Genomic DNA, 21,914 nt, shown 5'->3' with positions numbered 1-21,914 from the left:
CATTTTAAAATGGCTTTTAGATATGACATTTATTTTACCATATATTTCCTAAAGCATTTTTATTACTAAAAAAATTCAATTGCCCATCACAGTAATCACTAGCCCTAGGGCTAGTTATACCAAAGCAATTAGATATAAGCAAACTAGAGGACCCACTGGCTATGTACAGAGCCACCCTAGTGCATGGGATTCTTATGGACACTTCCTTCCAGACTCTAAGTGTGGGTTTAACTTTAAGCCTTTTCACTTTGCTAGGATAGTCATTTACATTGTGCCCACATATTACTACAATAAATATTGATTTGTTTATTTCAATTGAAGAACTAACACAGCTGAAAAAAATGAGCTTTAAAAATACATTTCTGGGACTGGAGAGATGGCTCAGCGGTTAAGAGCACTTGCTGTTCTCCCAGAGGACATGAATTCAGTTCCCAGCGTCTATATAAGGCAGCTCACAACTGCTTGTAACTTCAGCTTCAAAGGTCCTGACATTCCCTTCTGGCCTCAGTGTGTATTTGCATACACATGGCATTCACTCACACAGACACACACATACACATAAAATAATAAAAATAAATCTAAAAATAATTATATATTTCTGGTGCTGAGTAACTTAGTGGGTAAAGTGCTCACATTGCAAGCATAAGGACCTGAGTTCTAGTCCTAGAACATGTGCAAAAAACCCAGAATGGGTGTAATGACACATGCTTATAATCCCAACACTGAGGAGGCAGAGAGACATGTGGGTCCCTAGGACTCACAGGCCAGCCCACCTAATATACTTGATGAGCTCCAGGTCAGTGAGGTAACCTATCTCAAGAAAACAAGGTGGACAGTACCTGAGGAACAAAATCCAAGGTTGTCCTCTGGCCTACACACACAGATTTGCACACATATCTGCACATATAATATATACATACACCTAATACATTTCTACCTGGTTAGGTTATTTAACTGAATTTATTTTAGGAAAAAAAGATGGCGAAGTAAATGGCATTGTAAAGGTTTAAGCCTCATCAGGAGTGGCCCTAAGACCTGTGTGATATGCTGTGACTTCAGAATCTGTGACTGCATACACAGACAACTTAAGTAGGAACAGGAAAGTGATCCAATCAAACATGTACTGTAGTAAAATCTGCATGTAGATTTGAGTCTAGGAGATCAATTAGGAGCCTGTTGTCATTGGCTAGGGTTGAGTTGTGAGAGTTCACACTTAGACCTAGGTTGTAGAGACAGAAAGGAGTATATATTAAGAAGTAGAGTAGAGTAGGGCCAGTCATGGTGGTGCACGTCTTTAGTCCCAGTATTCGGGAGGCGGAGGCAGGCCTCTGTGAGATTGAGGCTAGCCTGGACTACATAGGAAGTTCCAGGCCAACTGGGGCTCCAGGAAGACCCTGTCTCAAAAAGACCCCCCCCCCAAAAAAAGAAGAACCAGTAGAATCATCCCATCTTAGTCGTTTCTGGCTCCTATGGAGATGATGCCATTCTTTGAGCTGAAATAGGATTGTTTGGAGGAAGTAGAACTTCTCTCAGACTTGCTAAGGGACTTGATACAGTGTGAGTTTAGAACCCTGGAGCAAGGATGAAAAGTTGGAATTAACATTCAGTATGCAGTTAACTGAGTCCACAGTGATGGGTAGTAGCACCAAGGGAGAGCTTATATGAGTCCTGGAATATGAGGAAGAGCTTGTCAGCTGGGGCTAGGGAGATGGCTCAGTGCATAAAGCACTTGCCATGTAAGCATGAGGACTGGAGCTCAGATCCCCAGAACATATATCAGTGCTGGATGGGCATGGGAGCCCATGGTGGAAAGTGATTGATGACGATTCCTGAAGTTAGCCTCAGGCCTCCACACAGACACATGTTGCATATACACCACAGACACATGTACACCCACACACATGTAAACACATGTACATATGTGCACACCACACACACATATACATGGGAAAGAAAAAAAACTTGTCAGCTGTGGCCTAGCTGTTTGCTCAATATTCAGACCTCAGAAAATCAGCCATATTTTTACTTCTCTTGACATTCTTGGGCATACATTGGAAGAAACCTTGGGAAGAGCAACCTGTTTCATGGCAAATTGTGTAACATTTTGCTGCATTTCTAGAGTACATTCTTATGGAAAAATGCGTAAGTTATTTTAGTTGAAAGAAGTATATTTCTGTGTTCTAAAGTTTTTTGTGTTGTTATTCCTATAGTCTTATGATTGATCTTATTGAAGTTGAGAAGGAGCGCCTTTTAGATGAAGTAAGTTTTCTCTGACTTTGGTCCATTTCATAAACATTATGTGAGTACCTCCTGTATGCCAGGGGAGTTGTGACCCACTGCTATTACCCACCTACCCAGTGTGGGAATTCTGGTTTATGTTGTATGAACAGCATTGCTTCATAAATGTTACAGATGTAAGAGCATAGCTCAGTGGTAATGTGCTTGTTTAGCATGTGCGAGACCTGGGTCTGATTCCCAGCACCACAGGACAGATTGTGAATGAGCACAACATGTAAAACTAACTATTTCAGACAGATTGTGTGCCTTGCAGGAATTAGGACAGAGGGGTATAAGATGCTCACCGTAATAGAAAGTTTCACCGTATTAGACTGCTTAGCAGAGGTGCACATTGCTGTCAGAACATAAAGATACCTGTAAATGCAGTAAGAATTTGCAATAAGAAGACACCATTTCATGCAGGGAGAGTGATCCATAATGCCAGAAAAATTTAAAAATACGTAAAGGAAAAATGTATGATGGCTTCAAAAAGATTGGTGAGACTTCAGTAAGTGAAGCCTGATTGACCAAATCAATGTTGGGGTTTTGTTGCTTTCAGAACAACACTCTTTCCTCATGAGTACTTGCCATCCATTTCAGTGTTTCTTGTACATCTGTTAGGTGCCAGGCAGTGAGCACAGCGTTGGACAGAATAGACAGAATCCTGCTTTGTGGCAGTCCTCTTTTAACAATGAATGTTAGGGGAGGAGGTCATCTTTGTTTTGTGACTTTTAAGTGGAAAAACTACACACTATTTTTATTAAGTGGTATATAGCAATGAATAAAAACAGAGGTTAACTTCCTTGAGCCTGCCGTTCTGTATCTGGGGATCAGTGTTGTACTCTGCTTGCCTCTTAGTGCCGTGTGACCCTGCACACAGAAGCCTTGTTAGTACTAGACTGAACACTTGAACCTGTGTGTGATGATAGTGCTCACTACTTCTCAGGGGCTTTGTTAGGACAGATGGATCTTTGAACATGGTCTCTGGCCAGCCCTGGCCCCCACCATCACCTTGGAACATGAGACATAAGCCAAATGACAAGTGCAGCCCTTCAGTGCTGAGTAAGAACTGTTGGTTTTAGAGTCAGTGAGCAACTTGTAACTTTGTAGATTGAATTTAATTGAAATTCTTGATTCAGGAAAACTTTTTGCTGAACTTAAACACTTTCTCTTCAGTGGTTTACCTTGGATGAGGTTCCCAAAGGAAAGCTGCACTTGAAACTCGAGTGGCTCACACTGATGCCGGATGCGTCAAACCTCGACAAGGTGCTGTGCAGCATCACCCACTCCTGATAACTAGGACCAGTCTCTTTGTGTTGGTACTTGTTTAAGAAAAATTATTCCAGTAATTTTGATTATTATGTCATAAGTCACTACAGTAGTATCAGAAAACATGTGTGCATAAGATGTATAGGTCATTGTTCCTGTTCTATGAGATCTTCAGATTTCATGCTTGCCTCAGCATGGGGATTTGGAGGGCCACACATTATCTGACTGCTTTATTTTCACTGACTTGTGTGGAATGATAGTTTTTTCATTTGGAAGATATCTCATTCTTGGTCCGCTGTGTATTTGTTTATGTCTTTTATTTCCTTGAGCATAGATAGAAACAGTGTGCACTCACATGGACACAGCCTGCTGATACCTTTTTCTTTCCTTGTAGGTGCTGGCAGACATCAGAGCTGACAAAGACCAAGCTAATGATGGTCTTTCATCTGCACTGCTGATCTTATATTTGGATTCTGCAAGGAACCTTCCGGTAGGTAACACAGTGCTAACTCCGTGGGTGGGTTTTTTTTTTTTTTTTGCTTGGGAATTACTGCTTTGTTCAACTACAGCATGTCACCTGCTCCTGTCTGGCAGTGCAGAGAGGCATAAGTTAGCATTTGCTTTGCACATAATATTTATCTCTAATTATAAGTTAGTTGCCTAAAGGTGGAACTTGTCCCTTCTTGGAATGGGGAATAAGTGCAGTAGCTTTGATCACAAACCCTAAACACATCTTAGCTCTACCACAGCAGTGCATGAACTGCTGAGCTGTGACTGTCATTGGGGCTAAATGTACAGGATGGTGCCACCAGGTAGGTGTGCTGACCTTCAGGTGCTGACCTTGGATGCTTCCAACAGAACAAAGAGACAATGCCAGATAATACTATGCTGCCTAAAAGTATGTGCCTTATTTGTTTACACTAGATTGTTTTGGAGGGATAGGATGATCTTCCACCATCATGCTTTAAACCTTGTTAGCTAGGGTAATGTTCTCGTTATAAATGTTATATTATTGAGTAACTTTCTGGGTGTCCATATGCTTGCTCACCAGAAGTAGTTCTCTATTTCATTGTGTCAACAGTCAGTTTTGTTGAAAGAAAGAACACTGCTCTAAGTAGAGTCTTTTCAAGATGGCCCATTGCATAATTTTTCCTCCATTAAGTAAATGCTCTGTCACATAAGTACATTTGTGAATAGTCTCCAGACAAAAGAGCAAAGAAGCACTTCACTTGCCCTTTTCAAAATTCTCTCTTAAACTTCCATCCAGGAGAGTACACCTCATTGAGGTAGATTGTGGTTCCTGATGGTTTGTAAAACTGCATCATTTAATACCTTTTAGTTTTTGAAAATTGTACGTTTACTTGGGCTTTGCTACAAAACTGAAGTAAATGTACTTTGTGTATACAAGTTAACATCTGAAGGGGTGGAGCATTTTGCAATAGGAGGATGTAGTCTCTTTGAGGTATGTAACGGCCAGTACTTGTACTCTTTCAATGAAGGTTCCTTGGCTGATTATTAACTTTGTAAATTCTTTCATTCTTCTTAAAGTTTTTACCTTAACCTTTTGGCTGGTTTTTCAATCTAAAGTCTGTGACCTTACCTGTTATGATTCCAGTTTGAGAAAATCTACTTCATTATCATTTAACCTTTTTGTAGAATTTCTCACACAGTAGAGATTTCTGCTTTTGACCACAGTAATGTTTGTTAGAAAATGTTGCAATGTTTTATAATGCCTGATAGAAGTGAATTTGTTGGACCTTTGAAATGCCCGAGTTGGTAAAGGCACTTGCAGTCAGGCCTGACAAGCTGTGCTCAATTCCCCAAACACATGTGGTGGAAAGAGAGAACTGACTCCTGCAGGCTGCCCTCTGACCTCCATGTGTGTACAGTGATACCTCCCCTCCCAATAAATTTAAAATTTAAAAAGCACCTCCCTTCCCAATAAATGACTGTAAAAAAATAAAATAAAAAGAAATGAATTGTTGCGTATTTTAGGATATAGAAAAGAATTGATGAACTGGAAGAAAGGATTAGGCTTCTCTGTACAGGCTTGTGTTTTGTCACATTAATTTGAAATTTAGATAATGTCACATAAGCACAATAGACAGGGAATGTGCTGCTCTTTGCGCATGGAATGTGCCATGGCTGATCAGAGGCAGAGGATCCACAGAGCCGCCATTCTGTTGATTGTTGGTGTTAATCTGGAGGCTTTGCTGGCCGGTCCCCTGTGTGGCCTGGGATCCTTTGACTCTCCTGCACCCCTGTTTATTTGTGCTTCTGGTGCGTGCCCACTGACCACAATCCACCGTTCTTGCTTTCTCTTCCTGTCTCCACTTTTCTAAGAGTATCTTCGAGGGAAACTTTGGGTGTGGCTACTTAAAAGAGAGGCGAGCGTCGGGACTAGTGTTTTGTGAGAATACTACCTCAGTCTATAGAGCACTATTTGTGAGTCCTCCAGCTCCTTTTTCTGTGTTCAGTGAAGACTGCCCACGTGTGGCCTGGAACTTCTGTGCAGTCTATTCGTTGGAATGATGCGCATGTTATTTCCATTTTCTTGCATGACTTCACTTACCATGTCTTCATTTTGTACTGGTTTCATCAAATGTCATGCTGTTGTGATGTTGCGAGTGCATCTGAGGTGACATGAACTAACCTGAACTAACTCTACTGCTGCTGGTCCATAAAATGTAATAAGTGCTCCTCTGAGGGAGAAATGAAGCCATAAATAGAAAATTGATCTTGTAATTCATCTCAACAAGAGATGTAAACATTGCTTTAAATTTCACAAAACTTTGCTAAATCTTTTTCCCCCTGACCAAGTACAGCAGCATTAGAACTTGGACTGTTCCAGTCCATACCACCTAGTCCACTCTGTCACCAGATATGGTCACATGCAGCCAGGAGTCACATCTCTATGAGAGCCTGCCTCTGCTACATGGCCTAGCCAGAGCTTGTGGAAGAGGAGAAGAAAGCTACAGTGGGTTTGTGATTTGGAGTGAGTAATTGGACATTTTGTTTCAATCTCTTCATAACTGCTGGAATCACCTGTCTGAGACCTCCACTCCTGGTGCTTTTCTGGGTGGTCTAGTGGCTACTGGACTCACTTGCTCTTGGGTCAGATAAAACCACTACAATTTAGTAGTCTACTAATTCATCTAGAAAGTCACTTTTTAAGATTTGTACCATAATTAGTGAGATTCCTATGGTCTACTTACCCTTTGAATCTAATGGTGACAGTCTTTGCATTTTTGTAGTTTCTGTTTTCAAAGATATAACATATACACCCTCAGGTTATTCTTATTTCTAAGAAGAGGACTATGGAGAACTGTACTGTAAAAACTAGATATTTGGGCTGGAGAGATGGCTCAGCAGTTAAGAGCACTGACTGCTCTTGTAGAGGAGCTCATTTCAAATCCTAGCACCCACATAGCAGCTAACAACCATCCATAACTCCAGCTCCAGAGGATCTGACACCATCTTCTGACCTTTACACACATTGCACAATGCAGGTGCGCTTACATACATGCAGGCAATACACTCATACACATAAAATAAAAATAATAAATGTTATTTAAAAAATTTAGGTATTTGGCCCTATTTTTATAAACAAGGAAAATCAGTGCCCTGAAGGACAGGCAGATCACACGAGTATTAAGTGGTACCTTGGTCTCCCTAACTCTGGGCACTCATTCTTGCTTAAGGCCATTTTTAAATATCACAAAGAAGCCATCTGGTGGTGCCAGCCTGTAATCCCTGTACTCTGGAGGCTAATACAGGAGTATTTCCTGCCTCAATCTTGAAAGCCAGTCTTAAAAAAAAAAAAGAGTAAAAAGGTAATAATAATGGCTGCATATTCTTCACTTTTTAGAAGTAACTTTAAGCTTCCATTAGTCAGATTGTTAAGGTGCTTTGTAGCATTTAGCCTGTGATATCATTGGGTTCTCTAAATCAATTCTTTAAGTTCACTGTCAAAGTCACATTGTGTTTTATGATTAGGATATCTGCACCATATTAAAATATTTTGTGGGGTACCTTTTTTCCCACAGGTTTGAAATGTAAAGTCATATCAGCTTTCTCATCTTTCTCTACAGGCAAAGGCCATTACTTGTGTGTGAAAAGCTTTTTTTAAATGACTACAGTCCGTGGTTGTCTAAGTTTCCACCTATTCAAAGCACCTTCAATTTCCACTCCGTGGATTCTCTTCTGTACTGGAAATGATTTCTTTTTAGTGTAGACTAGAACTTTGCCATCCCTCAGCTTCAGCCTCAACAGTTAGGCTGTTTTCTGATTATGGCAGCTTTAGAATCTTGGGCTTGCTTCATAACCTGTGCTTATTGAGCACTTTGCAGTAGCCACACAGGCCATAAGGACTCTACATATGCATCTCATTTAATCCCTAGACCATTATGGTCATTTAACAGATTAGGAAATGACAACACAAAGGACCTAAGTGACTGAGACAAGAGATCTCAGAACTCGTTATTATATTATGTTATCTGAGGTGAGTGATATTTACATTATGCCTACCTTAAACGTAAGAATACCACCATGTAATTAATACCTATCATTGAGCAGAGCCTTAGGGGAAAGGATGCTTTACAGGTTATTTTACCTTTTTCCTTTTTTTGAGACAGGGTCTCATTTATCCCATGAAACTCTATATAGCTGAGGATGACCCTTGAACTTCTGATCATTCTGCCTATACTTCAGAGTGTTGGGTTCACAGGCATATACCACCATTCCTGGTTGATGAGGTAGTGGGAATTGAACTCAGGGCTTCCTGAATGCTAGGTAAGCACTCTCAAGTGAGCTATGTTCCCAACCCATGGTTCTTGGTGGGAAAAAAAAAAGTTCAAGTGCCAATGCCTCTATTGATTGTGAGAGGCCCAGGAGTATATGGTGCCCAGCTTCTGAGCCTCATTCAGAAATCTGCCCCAAGTATTTCAGTGATCTGTCTCACCCCCAGACTGTGTAGTAACTGTGACCTCACATAGCTGCTCTTCCACACCTAATCCACACTGCAGCTCCTCTCCTTGATTCCTGGTTATTGATGCATGTTAGAATAACAAGCACGTTTTGTTCAGCTATATCCGTTTAATGTGAGCTTCAGAAAAGGTCCTTGTGGTATTGGAGAGCATCAGTCAGGCTCACTCTGAACCATGATCCATTTCTGGAAGCTGTTAGGGAATGCCTCATCCAGGCTCCATCCAGAGATAGAAGCAGTGTGTTCTGGGTCTTTGGAGAGTCCTGTGAGCTGTCTGAAACTAAAATGATAAAAATCTTTACCCTCAAATATTGGTCCTGGAAGGAGCTTCCAAAACAATTTAGTCTCGTCTATTTGAGAGTGAGAAAACAATTATCTGAAGAAATTCAGTTAGTAACACATAAAACCTGTAACAGTAGAATGTATTTAAAGTTAGGAGAAACTCAAGATGTCCTTGTTGGCCTGTGCCACTTGGTTGGCACACTTGGGAAGTGTGAGAGGGTGCATGTAAAGCAGACTCTGTCTCTGGATGGTGCTATACCAAAAAGGCAGGTCTCTGAGGGGATAGCAGGTGGGACAGGCTCCAGTGCTATGGGCAGCATGACCACTACTGTGCTTCAGATAAAACCACTAACTGTGGTGACATTAGAGGGTTCAGGCAAAAGATGGTAAACAGCCTTTCCTCAAGTCTCACTCTTAGATTTTGCGAAGCCCAAAGCTCAGAACTGGAAGGGTAAGAGTTACGGAGGATGAGGAAGTCTTCATTTTTGAGATTAATCTGGATCATAAAGGCAAATTTAGCTGCTTGTATAATTCTTGGTCTGGTTTAAGCATTTGTTTATTCTCATGAACTTTTGTGTCATTAACATTACATAATTCCTCATTGCATGTTCTTACTAACCCTTGGTATATTCATTTTCTTCGGACCTGAAAGAGTAACCCATTAGACTTTAACCCCGGTGTCTTGAAGAAGTCTGCAGTTAAGAGAGCTTTAAAGGTAAAAGAAGTGTTCCCTTGAGGCCTCAGTGCTAATCAAGGCATATTGAAAGAGATGGTACTTTGGCTGTCCTAAGTGGGTGGGCAGGTTTCTCCCACTGTAATTAATAATTGATTGTCCAATGGAGGAGATCCTACTCTTGTTATCCAAGAATTTGTAAATTATATCAACCAAAGTGAAATTTACAAAGTCCCAATATGATACATTATAATTCTTTCAATCTCTGAAGCAGTTGAAATACTGTATTTTGTTTGGATTCGAATTTGTGAAAATGATGGTCTAAAAGTTCTATTACGATCTTGACCAAGTTTTCATATGATTGAAAGATGCACCTTGCAAACTATGAGTGCGCACTGAAGAAATTGCCTCTTCCAGTATGTTGAGTAGGGCCTCTCTGGATCAACACCTTATGGCTTTGGTGCTGTGGGCTTTGGTGATAGATCTTTGCAGGTTTAAATTTCATCAAATGAGGTATATTGAAAACTAAGCTCCACTTGTTATCAATGATAATAGCCTATGTTCTCTGGCTAAATTGTTAAAAGTTTTCTTTTATAATGTTTTGTTTCTGTAACTTCTCTAAACTTTTTAGGCTTAAATACAGGGGGAGGAGGGAGCATTTTGAATATAATTGTCTAAGAAAATCCCAGAGAAATTGGAATATTTCAACTAGCTTCATCTAGCAAAATAAGTTAAATTTCCAAAATGAGGAAGACTGGTCATGACTGTTTTCTAACACTATATTTGTAAACCCTGCTATGACCTGTACTGAGGAGGCACAATGTAGTTTAGTGGTGAATCAAACCCTGAGAGTGCTGGTCAACACATGACTGAAGCACCTGCTCCCGCCAGCACCCTGAAGGGACCTGTAGTGGTGCTCTTTGCTGCCTTGTTGGCCAGCAGAGCACAAAGGTCAGGAAGGAAGACTCTAAGGTCAGGCTGCTCAGTAGTATGACCCCAAGGAAATCAATCCACTCTGCATACAGGGAGGAAAGTGCATAATAGGTAGGTAAATAGGTGTGTCATAATTGTCATGCTTAACACATTCACTCATTTACTTGACAAGTAGTTCTAGAAATGATATTGTGCCCATTTTGCGGACATGGGACCTGGGGCTCAGGTGGATAAAACACAGGTTTCATTAGTCAAGAGTGAAGGAGCTGAGGGTTAAATTCAGCAGTGTAACTTAAAAGACTGTACCTTTGACTTGTGCTGGTGCAGTTTGAATGGTGTGTCATTGCAGAAAACTTGGTGATTTAAAACCTTATTTTATATACTCTAAAATATCACCCATGTTAAGTCACACCCTTATTTTATATACTACTTGAAAGATTATAAAAATGCCAGCCAAGCAGGGATTGGCCTTTAATCTCAGAGGCAGGTGGATCTCTGTGAGATTGAGGCCAGCCTGGTCTACATAGGGAGTTCCAGGCTAACAGTGGCTACAGGGAGAGCAAAAAAGACCAAAAAATAAAAAGCCAGCTAAGGGGCTGGAGAGGTGGACCTGGGTCCAATTACTAGCACCCACATGACAGTTGACAGCCATCCATAATGCCAGCTCCAGAAGTTGTAGCGCCCTCTACTGGTCTCTACAGGCATTGCACAAATGCCAACTAAGTTTTGACCTCCTAAAATTTTAGTCTTAGAATAAACATAGATTTTTTTTTTTAGTGTATGGTTTACATATGTACATAAAAGAGAAACATATAAACAATAAATTAAGGCAGTGGCAACTGCAGGCTTCCCAAAAGCAAGGGTATAATGTTAATAATGAATTTCATTCCATTTTTAGACATATTAGAAAGGGGGGTGGGATCTCAAATTCATAGATGCATTAAATCCCCAAAAGTGAATGGCCATATTTTCAGAGATGAAGTATTAGTATTAGTTAAGAAATAAATTCAACTTCTGTATCAAAGACCCAAAGTAGCAGTGACTTAAGCAAGACAGATTTCATGGCCTGTGCCTGTGTGGGACTCCCTACTCTACCTCATGCTCATGGAGGGAATAAGCAAGGAATACCTTCCTTGAGTTTCTAACCTAGTGGAGGAAGGTGTGGAGATGACATCCTTCTCCCCACAGGACTTATGCTGAGCTCAGAGTAGGAATCTTAACATTAAAGGAGAAATGAATTGAGGGGGAAATCTGTCTTCTCTGTCACAGTTGTCAATGGCTTTGATATTTTTAACAGTATTTATTTCATTTTGCAGAATTCATTCACATCAAAAAGATGAGCCAGAAAATAGATTATCACAGTAGGTTTGGGTTAGTCATATTTTTTGAATTATCAAATGATTTTGACACCTATTTATATCATTGCTACAGTGTTAAGGATTGACTCTAAAATTATTTAACTAAAAAACATTTTTGTGACCCTCTAATTAATTCACACTAACATATTTAACTGCATCTTCTTGTGGGGCTGAGTTATAAATAAACCTCATGTCACTTAGCTGTTACGTTTTACTGTGTTTCTACCAGCTGTCTGCTAAAGTGTGCTTCTTGTTCTTTTCTCATTTCTGAAAAATTGTTAAATCAGATTTATATTTGTTCAGTTTCATGCAATTCTAATCTGACATTTATTCTTCTGGTCATAATTACTTAGCAGATGGTAAGCCAAGATTGGATGTCTGACTGTGTTTACTTGAACAGAGAATGCTAGATTAAAAGTGCAGATCTGCTAGCCTTTAATCCCAGCACTCAGAAGGCAGAGGCAGGCAGATGGATCTCTGTGAGGTAGAGGCCAGCCTGGTCTATATATCAAATTCCAGATGGGAATACAAGGGTATCCAGTCTCAAAACCAGCTACAACAAAAAAGTGCAGAACTGTGTATCTGAAACTTTGTAATTCTGTACTGTAGCTGAAGCTCTGGGTTTCCATTATTTCCTTTTACCTTCTTTCATATTTTTTTATTTCCATTCATTGCACTTACTGTCTTTTCACCATCCTAGTAAATAAAATAAGTTTGGGGAACTATAGTTAACATTAAAGTTTTAAATTTTAAAAGATTGAACTTTCCCAAAGTAGCTTAATTTTTTTTTTTAATTTCAAAATTGTGTGCAGCCTGACAATGCAGTGTGCCTTTAGTCACAGCTACTTGTAAGACTTAGGTGGGAAAATCACTCATGCCAAAGAGTTCCAGAGTAGGCAGGGCAGCATAGCCACACCCTGTCTCAAGTGAATAAACAAACAAAGAGTGTATGAATGGAAGTTTTCTCCGTTTGTTTCATGGTAGAAATAATAAATAATGGTGGCTTGGGGTGTGCTCAGCTGTCATTTTCTTACTTTAATTGTTCCCAGATTCCCTGTGTGTGAAGAATCAGAAGTAAATAGAGGTGACGCTTTAGTGGAGCCCATTTCAAAATGTGTCTATTTATTTTGTCTGCTTTTGTTTTTGGATAGTCAGGGAAGAAAGTAAACAGCAACCCAAATCCTCTTGTCCAAATGTCAGTCGGGCACAAGGCTCAGGAGAGTAAGGTAAGGCACTAAGATCTGACTGCTTTCTGAGACTGTTTTCACATAGCTACATTTGTCACTGTCGCCAGCAGATGGTGTCCAGGTATCTTGTGTAGGCATCAAGACCATTGTTTTCCATAGAAAGTTTTGCCTTAAACAGTCATTTCATAAATGACCAGCTGCTTAATAACAAATACATTGCTTATTTTTAAATAACCTTGAAAAATACCCTATACATGTACTTTTTCTTGCTGTCATAGAGAAATGCGTAGAATGAATTCCCAGATTTCTTCTAAGCACTTAGTAATTATTTAAAGTTAACTTAAAATTCAGCAAACCACAGGTTCAAGAATTCAAAAAAGAGATTGCTATTGTAATATGTTGTACTTTTCTGACCAGAGGAAAGAATACTCAGGGATTACTCAAAATTTCACACCGTTGTTCAATTTCCATTGTTAACCCTTTAAGAAGCAGGCCTATGTGCAGTACCATGCCACGCACCAAGAGGAGAGAACTGAAGACGACTAAGCAGACATGGTTTTGGTCTCTGGGCAAGTAGGCGTGGGCTCTGTGTCAGCTGCTTTCCCTGACGTAGCCATAAAGCATTGGACCATCTTCCATCTTTTGAACATTTTAAGATAATAATAGATATTCAGTAGTTATGTCTTTGAATTTAATTAATCACCCTGTGCTTGTATATACATTAAATGAGTAGGCACAGACTCAGTAATCCTTTTCCATAGAATATACCACAGGACTTATTTGGGCTGTTTCTTCCAGATTCGATACAAAACCAGTGAACCTGTGTGGGAGGAAAGTTTCACTTTCTTCATTCACAACCCCAAGCGCCAGGACCTTGAAATTGAGGTATTTTATTTGTATTTTGTAGCCTACATTTTGAAATATAATTGATATATATTGAATTATGCATGTTTAAAGTGTACAATTGAATGAGTTCACACACACACACCCATTACTCCAATCAAAATAAAGATGTTCCTTGGTTCTCCCAGTGACTCATGTTTCCTACACCCTTCCCTGTACAGACACAGATCTACCTTCTGCCATACCACTGTGAATTACTGTTCACATTTTCTAGAATTTTATAGAAAGAAAATTATACAGTATGTAATTTTTAAATTTAATATTTTTTATTGAGCTTTTGTAATTTCCTTCAACAGTTCTTAATCAAATTTAGGCCCCCTTCCCCCAGGCCTGCCTCCCCTATCCCCCACCGGCCTCATGTATTCTGCCATACTTGTTAATTAAGTGCTATCCAGTCGAGCATTTCTACCCAGATGGCCTTCAGTGTAAATTCATCCACTGGAGTCTAGTCAGTCCATCTAGAGATCGTATGTAAGGCACACTCTCCCTCACCCAGTAGCAATCAGTCTCCAGTAGTTCTCAGTCTAGTGCTGCCCACTACCCGTTTCTCTCTTCCCCTCTGGACCCTTGTTTAATTGAATATGTAATGGTTTTTAAGTCCAATGTGTATAGCTTGTCCTTGTACTGAGGAATATTCCATGGGTTAGATGTTCCACAGTTGGCTTATCCATTCTCTTGTCAATAAAAGATTGATAAAAGACCGATTCTTTCCTGTTTATACTATAATAAATAAATCTTCTCTGAGTATTTACTTTTATGTCTTTGTGTGGCCAGAGGCCTTCATGTCTGCTAGGTAAATAGCAGAGGAGCAGTGTATGGCAGGTGTATACTTAATACACCAGTAAATGTTTTCCAAGGTGGTGGTGTCATTTGACATTGCCTCAGCAGTGTATGGGAGTTGCACTCTCTGTCATTAGTTGGTGGGAAGTATACCAGCCCCCCTTAAATCTGGTTTACTTCTGCAGTTTCAGCTACCTCTGCTCAATGTTGGTCTAAAATGCAGGCCACATCATCACAAGGTGGCTGTATATAGTATAGAACATTAAGGTATTTTAAGAGCACATGCAAAAGAGAAATCACGTTCCCACAACTTTCATTGTAGTTATTGTTTAGAGTCATTCTGCTCATTGGCTGTTGTTCATCATCCCTCACTGTGTTTAATTTATAAAGTAATCTTTACCACAGTTATTTATGTATGCACTGTAGTTTAGGGGTATGTCCCCCATTAGTGGGGGTGACAAATCTTAGTGTGCTGTGGTGGATTCAGGGCGCTGATGTGCTGTAGAGCTCCCTTTTATAGCAGCGTCCCTCTATGTGTCTTGTGACCCTGTGCACTCTCTGGACTGAAATGTTTACTCACTTTCTTGCCTTTTTTGTTGCTGTCAGGCTATTTGTCTTCTTCATCATGAACTGGAAGGCATGTTAACACACTGTACAAACATATCTTTTTGAATATATTGTGCCGGTTAGTTTTACACAAACTAGAGATACCCATGAAGAGGTAACTAGGAATTTCCTCCATCAGATTATCCTGTAGCCATATCTGTGAGGCATTCTCTTAATTGGTAATTGATACAGAAGGGTTCAACTCACTGTGGGCAGTGTCATCCCTAGGCAAGTGGACCTGGACTGTTTATGGAAAGTAGCTGAGCAACCTGAGGGAAACATAGCCAGTAAGCAGCATCCCTCCTTGGCCTCTGCTTCAGTTCCTGCTGTCAGGTTCCTGCCTTGAGTTCCTGTCCTGGCTTTCCTCAGTGATGGATTGTGACTGGGAGTTGTAAGCTGAAATAAGCCCTTTCCTTCCCAAGTTGGTTTTGGTCAGTGTTTTATCACAGCAATAGAAAGCAAACTAGAACACATATTTTGCAGATATTTTCCCTCAACCTGTGGTTTAATTTTTCATTTATAACAGTGTCTTTGGAAAACCAAAAGTTATTAAGATTTGATGAGGTTCTGTTTGCCTCTTTCTTTCACAAAGTAAATATTTAAATAATTTCTTGGCATTAAATTACAACATCTTAATGTAAATACTGCATGAAATATGCACATACTTTTTTAATACTGAAAATCAGATTCTAAGTTGTATGTTAATAGCTTATAAAAAAGTGAAGAATTCTTATTTTTTTTTTCTTTTGGTCTTTTTGAAGCAGGGTCTCCCTGTGGCTCCAGCTGTCCTGGAACTCACTATGTAGACCAGGCTGGCCTTGAACTCACAGAGATCCGCCTGCCTCTGCCTCCCAAGTGCTGGGACTACAGTCATGTGCCACCACGCCCGGCTAAGAATTCTGATTCTTTAAGTGCAAATAGTTACAAAATTTTGTTCTCCATTTTTTAAAGCAAATTCAAATAAATAACAGCTATTAGTGCAGATAAGACCATCACTGGAAATTACTAAATTCATTACATACTTTTAGATACTGTTTATGTAGAGAAAATATTTAGTATTTGTAAGTCAGCAAAGGACTGGTTTAGGGACTTGTTTCTATAAAACAAGATTAAGAGCCATTAATGTTGTGAGAACTCCTGTTAGAGTTCTTTGAGTTATCTATCTGTGTGTTCTCTAAGTTCTTTGCTCATGTTTATGACTGTTCTTTTAAATTCTGCATCCTGAGTTCCTCTGGATGGTTCTCGTTGTAGCACACTTCTACAGGACTGGTGGGTTTTGTTGGTGACATATTCTCTCGGGTTTTCCTATTTGTGTTTTTGCACTGTCTTTGGGCATATGTATTTCTCTTGTTGGTTGTTTGTCTGATTTGAAATCCCAATCCACCTTTGTTTAGTTGAAGTTTGGTTCTCTTTATATTGTTGATGTAGCTTGGTTGCTTTCTGCTCAGGTATTAATAGGTAGTTGGTGTGTTCTTTAGGATCTTGCTTTGTTGTTTTTATTGGTGGGACAGGATGGTTCCAAGCTGATTAGTGAAGTGCTCTCTGGTGGACTGAAGGGAATTCAGGGGTATGGGGGTCCAGTTGCTGGGTTCTGGTAGGCTGGTGAGGAGGTTTCAGGCAGGAAGATGGTGGGGGGGGTGTAGGGCTAAGGCTGGGGTGGGGAAAAGCGTGAGAAGGGTCTAACTAGCTAGGCAGAATAGGTGTGGGCCCTGAAGCTAGAGAATACAGCTAGTCTAAGTGTAGAGGATCAGGACACAGTGGGTGGGGTCTGAGTTAGGAGGCTAGGCCAGATGTTTGAGGTAAGAAGAGCAGGAGCGGACCTAGGCCCAAGGCTGGAAGGGGGCCAGTATGGGGAGAGAGAATAGAACTGGTCAGGCGCAGGGGAATCAGTCTATCTTAGTAGAAAAGCTGAAACTACCAGATTAAGAACCATTTAAGGGTTGGTAAATACAGCTCAGTGGCAGAACTCTTGTCTAGCATGTACAATGCTCTGTGTTCAATCCTCAGTATGGAAATAAAATAAAAGACCATTTACAACATCATGAAAAAGTATGAAATACTTAAGAGTAAGTCCAATGTATGTACAAGACCTATACTGAATACAGAAAACTACTAAACATGCTAAGAGAAGTCAAAGACTACTCAAGTAAACAGAGCAATGTAATGTTCCTATGGACTAGAAGATTTCATGATGTTGAGATGCCAACTCTATCTCCTGGTTCTACAATGTCTGGAATGCTTACTAAAATTATAAGTTTTCTGTGTAAGTTCACAACTGGACTAAAAGTCACGTGGAAATGCAGGTTTAAATTTATGTCAAAACAACTGTAAAAAATGACAAGTTTGGAGGCTGGAAGATGGCTCAGCAGTTAAGAACACTGGCTGTTCTTGTAGAAGACCAGGTTTGAATCCCAGCACCCACATAGCAGCTAACAACTGTCTGTAACTCCAGTTCCAGGGGATCCGACCTCTGCGGACATTGCATGACACAGGGGCACTTACCTACATGCAGACAATACATGTATACACATAAAACAAAAATAATAAATATTTTTTAAAAATATGACGACAATATTTGAGGGTTTACACAAGCTAGTTTTAAGACTGACTCATTTGGCAGCAGTATTACAGATCAACACACTGACTGACATGAGTGTGTGCTCTGGAACCTGGTAGTCAACTGGAGTCTCCCTATTGCTGTCTTCAATGATATGACAACATCTTCAGAGACTATCAGTGAGCAGATGGCATTTGCCCTCTGTTGCTGTCTGTTGTCATTCGTAAGTTTGCCTACAAGTTATAGCCTCAAAACTGGTTTCTGCTAGCAAGTCATACAACAAATGAAGCTCACTCTGGGAGAAGAGATTATCAGATATGAGATGACCAATCAGGCACAGCAACAGCAAGAATCAGTTCTTGAAAGGGACAGCATCTTAGTTATAACCTCCAAGTCATAGATCCAGTCTTGCTAAGGATAAAGCACAGAATGCTATTTTTGCTCACAAACTGAAATGAAGATGAAATTGAAAAATCCAATAAGTCAATTCAAAATGACAGGAGAAAGCCTCACAAGCAGAATGAATGAAATGGAAAACAGTATAAAGACTGGATGACAAAGTTGCACTCAAAGAATATGAAAGGTTAAAAAACAAAACAAAACATAGGAATGGAACATACAGAAAATGTGGGACACCATGAAAAGCCTACATCCATGCACTATAGGCATAGAGGAAGGAAAAGAATCTTAGGTCAATGGCATTAACCAGATCTTCAAGAGAATTATAGAAGAAAACATCTCCAAATTAAGGAAAGACATACCTACAGATAGAAGAAGCACACAGAACACCAATTAGACATGACCAGAACAGAAATTCCCCATGGCATATCATAGTAAAAACATTAAATGTACAGAACACAGAGAGGGTACTGAAAGTAGCTAGAGAAAGACAAGTTACATATGATGGAAAACCCATCAGAATTACAGTTGACTTTTCAGTGCAAACTATAAAAACCAAAAGAGCCTGAACCAAAATATTCCTGGTTCTAAATGACCATATTGCCACCACAGAATACTTCACCCAGCAAAACTATCTATCATAGTCAAAGGGGAAAGACAAATTTTCCATGACACAAATAGGCTGAAAGAATTCATGTTTGTGCAAGCAAGAGCTCTTTATATCAGTTATCCAGAGAGCCTGGCCTAAATGAGGGATCAGGTATAAACTTCAGTGGCCCATTGGCCTACTTCCATATACTTGGTCCCACCTCCCAAAGTTTCTAGAACATCACAAAATAGTGTCACTAACAAGAAATCAAGCATTCAGAACACAGGCTTGTGGAAGACACTTCAGATTCAAACCATAGGAGGGCCATGCCTATCCTTTTATAACAAACTGAAGCCTTCTGAATCATACCAAAATAAATCTTCCTTAAAAAAAAAAAGAGGGCTGGAGAGATGGCTCAGTGGTTAAGAGCACTGACTGCTCTTGAAGAGGACCTGGGTTCAATTCCAAATCGGTAACTCCAGTTCCAGGGGATCTGACAACCTCTTCTGTCCTCTGAAGGCATTGCACGATATGGGTGACATGCAGGCAATACACTCATACACATAAAATAATAATAATAATAATAAAATATTTTTTAAAAAGACAATTCATGTCCACCAAACCAACCTTATGGAGACTACTCGGAGCTATACAAAGGACTGAGGATAGGAATGACCATACCCAAGAGGTTCCAGAAAGAAAACAATGAAGGCATAATTATGGAAACACAAAATAGGACCAAGAACAGAAAAATATTAAAATGACAGTAACCAATACACATCTTTCAATAATAACTTGAAATATCAATGGCCTCAACTCCCCAGTCAAAAGACACAGGCTAGTGAAATGGATTAGGAAACAAAATCCATCTTTTTGTTGTCTGCAAGAAATTCACCTTTCTTTCAAGGATAGGAACTACCTTAGGGTGAAAGGATGGAAAAAATATTCTAAGCAAATGACGCTACAAAACAAGATGTTAAAATTCTAAATCTGACAAAATAGACTGTAAACTAAAACTAATCAGAAGAGATAAAGAGGGCCACTTCATTCTGATCAAGGGGTCAACTGACCAAGAAAATATCACAATCCTGAACATATTCTGCACCAGACTCTGGTGAACCCAATTTCATAAAAATATTGCTAGAAGACTATAAAATACAGATTAACCCAACTCAGTAATAGTAGTGGACTTCAATACCCCACTATCTCCAATAGACGGCTCAATTGGACAAAGAATAAACAGATACCTGAATTAAATGGCATCTTATATCACATGGACCTAACAGGCATCTACTGAATAGTCCACCCAAGCACCAAAGAATACACTTTCTATTCAGCAGCTCATAGAAGTTTCTCTAAAATTGACCGCATACTGGGGCACAAAACCAACCTCAATAAATACCCAAAAAAATTGAAATAATTCTACGCATTCTATCAGTCCATGATGCAATAAAGCTTAAAATCAACAACTTAAGAAACTCAGGCATGATGGCAAGAGAATGAAATTAAAGAAGCAGGGATTGGAAAGGAAGAGGTCACATTATCCCTATTTGCAGATGAAATGATATGCATAAGAGATCCCAAAAATTCCACCAAAAAAATTCTAGAAATGACCAACACTTTCAGCAAAGTGGCAGGTTACAAAAACCAGTAGACTTTCAGTATACCAATAACAAGCAATCAGAGAAAGCATTAATGGAGCTCCTCCCATTCACTGTAACCTCAAAAAAAAAAAAAAATCCAAGAATAAGCCTAGCCAAAGACATTACAGATCTCTACAATGAAATTTTAAATCTTTGAAGAAAGAGATTGAGGACACCAGGAGATGGAAAGACCTCCTATGTTCATGGATTGGTAGAATTAATATTGTGGAAAATGACCATCCTACCAAAAGCAATCTGTAGATTCAGTACAATGCCAATCAAAATCCCCATGACATTCTTCACAGAACTAGGGAAAAAAAAATCCAAAATTCCATATGGAATCACAAAAGATCCCAGGTAGCCAAAACAATCTTGAGTAAAAGAGCAATGCTGAAGGGATTAACATACCAGGTCTCAAATTGTATAACAGAGCTATAGTCATTAAAAAAACATGGTGCTGGTACAAAAACAGACACATAAATCAAGGAACATAATAGAAGACCCAAACGTGATTGCATGCAATTTCAGCCACATGATATTTGACAAAGGTACCAAGAACACAATGAAGGAAAGACAGCATGTTCAACAAATGTGCTAGCAAAACTGAACCTGTAGAAGGATGAAATTGGACCTTTATCTATCACCTTGCACAGAAGTCAACTCCAAATGGATCAGAGATCTAGTTGTGGAACCTGAAACTCTGAAACTGTTAGAAGAAAACATCAGCAGTAGCCTACAAGATACAGGTGTGGGCTCCTGCCCTCAGGCCTCTCCTGGGGTAAGTCTACCGCGCAGCCCTCCGCGCCTTGACTCCCCCAGCTGCGCTCACCCTTCCATCTCCCCCGCTGTTCTCTACTCCAAGCTTGAGCCCTATGCCATTCCTAGTCTTGGGGCCCCAGACACCTGGGGAGCCAGTGCTTCTTCCTGACACTTTTAACCCAACCGGCTTGGTGCCTTCCTTGGGCCCCAGGAGTGCTGCCTCTGACCCGGCCCCACCCTCTCCTCTCTCTGCTTCCCTGGTCCTGCAACACGCGCCAGCCTCTTTCTGGGGCTGACAGCCTCTTTCTGGGGCTCCGAGGCTTACCTTGCCTCTCCCTGATCCTTTGCATCCAGTACAACCCAGCTACTCAATTCATTCCATGGGAAATCTTGGGGCTTATTCCCACCCCATCTGCCTTTGCATACCTGCGTGGCATGGCCACGGCCAGGATCTCAGGTCAGTCCAACACCCAAATTCCTGAGGCCAAAATCATTCTTAGAAGAATCCAGACCTAAGGAGAAAGTCTGAAAACTTCTGACCCACATTGGAATTGGGCCACCGCAGAACTCCTGAAGACAAAATCAATCCGGCCACGACAATATAAAATCAAAAGAGAGAACCAGGAGCTTAGACGAACCAGCACTTCATACGCAAAAAGTAAACCACAAAGACACATAAAGTTCAAAAAAAGAAGCAGAACTAAACTTGAAGGCC

The 21,914-nt window shown here is 40.1% G+C and overlaps 1 protein-coding gene across 2 annotated transcripts in view; it reads left to right on the top strand.

The window, feature by feature from the left end:
* The window catches only part of Esyt2 (extended synaptotagmin 2), a 100,642-nt gene that overhangs the window by 58,563 nt on the left and 20,165 nt on the right, over positions 1-21,914 (top strand). For both annotated transcript variants that reach the window (XM_029563491.1, XM_008833061.3), the window contains exons 11-15: positions 2,211-2,259; positions 3,454-3,543; positions 3,941-4,036; positions 12,928-13,002; positions 13,762-13,848. In XM_029563491.1, the coding sequence (XP_029419351.1) occupies positions 2,211-2,259; positions 3,454-3,543; positions 3,941-4,036; positions 12,928-13,002; positions 13,762-13,848 (397 nt within the window). The remainder of the gene's footprint in view (positions 1-2,210; positions 2,260-3,453; positions 3,544-3,940; positions 4,037-12,927; positions 13,003-13,761; positions 13,849-21,914) is intronic.

The sequence above is a fragment of the Nannospalax galili genome, unplaced genomic scaffold (assembly GCF_000622305.1).
Source record: "Nannospalax galili isolate Female #2095 unplaced genomic scaffold, S.galili_v1.0 scaffold516, whole genome shotgun sequence".
NCBI lineage: Eukaryota > Metazoa > Chordata > Mammalia > Rodentia > Spalacidae > Nannospalax > Nannospalax galili.
This window is presented reverse-complemented; position numbering and strand designations above follow the sequence as displayed.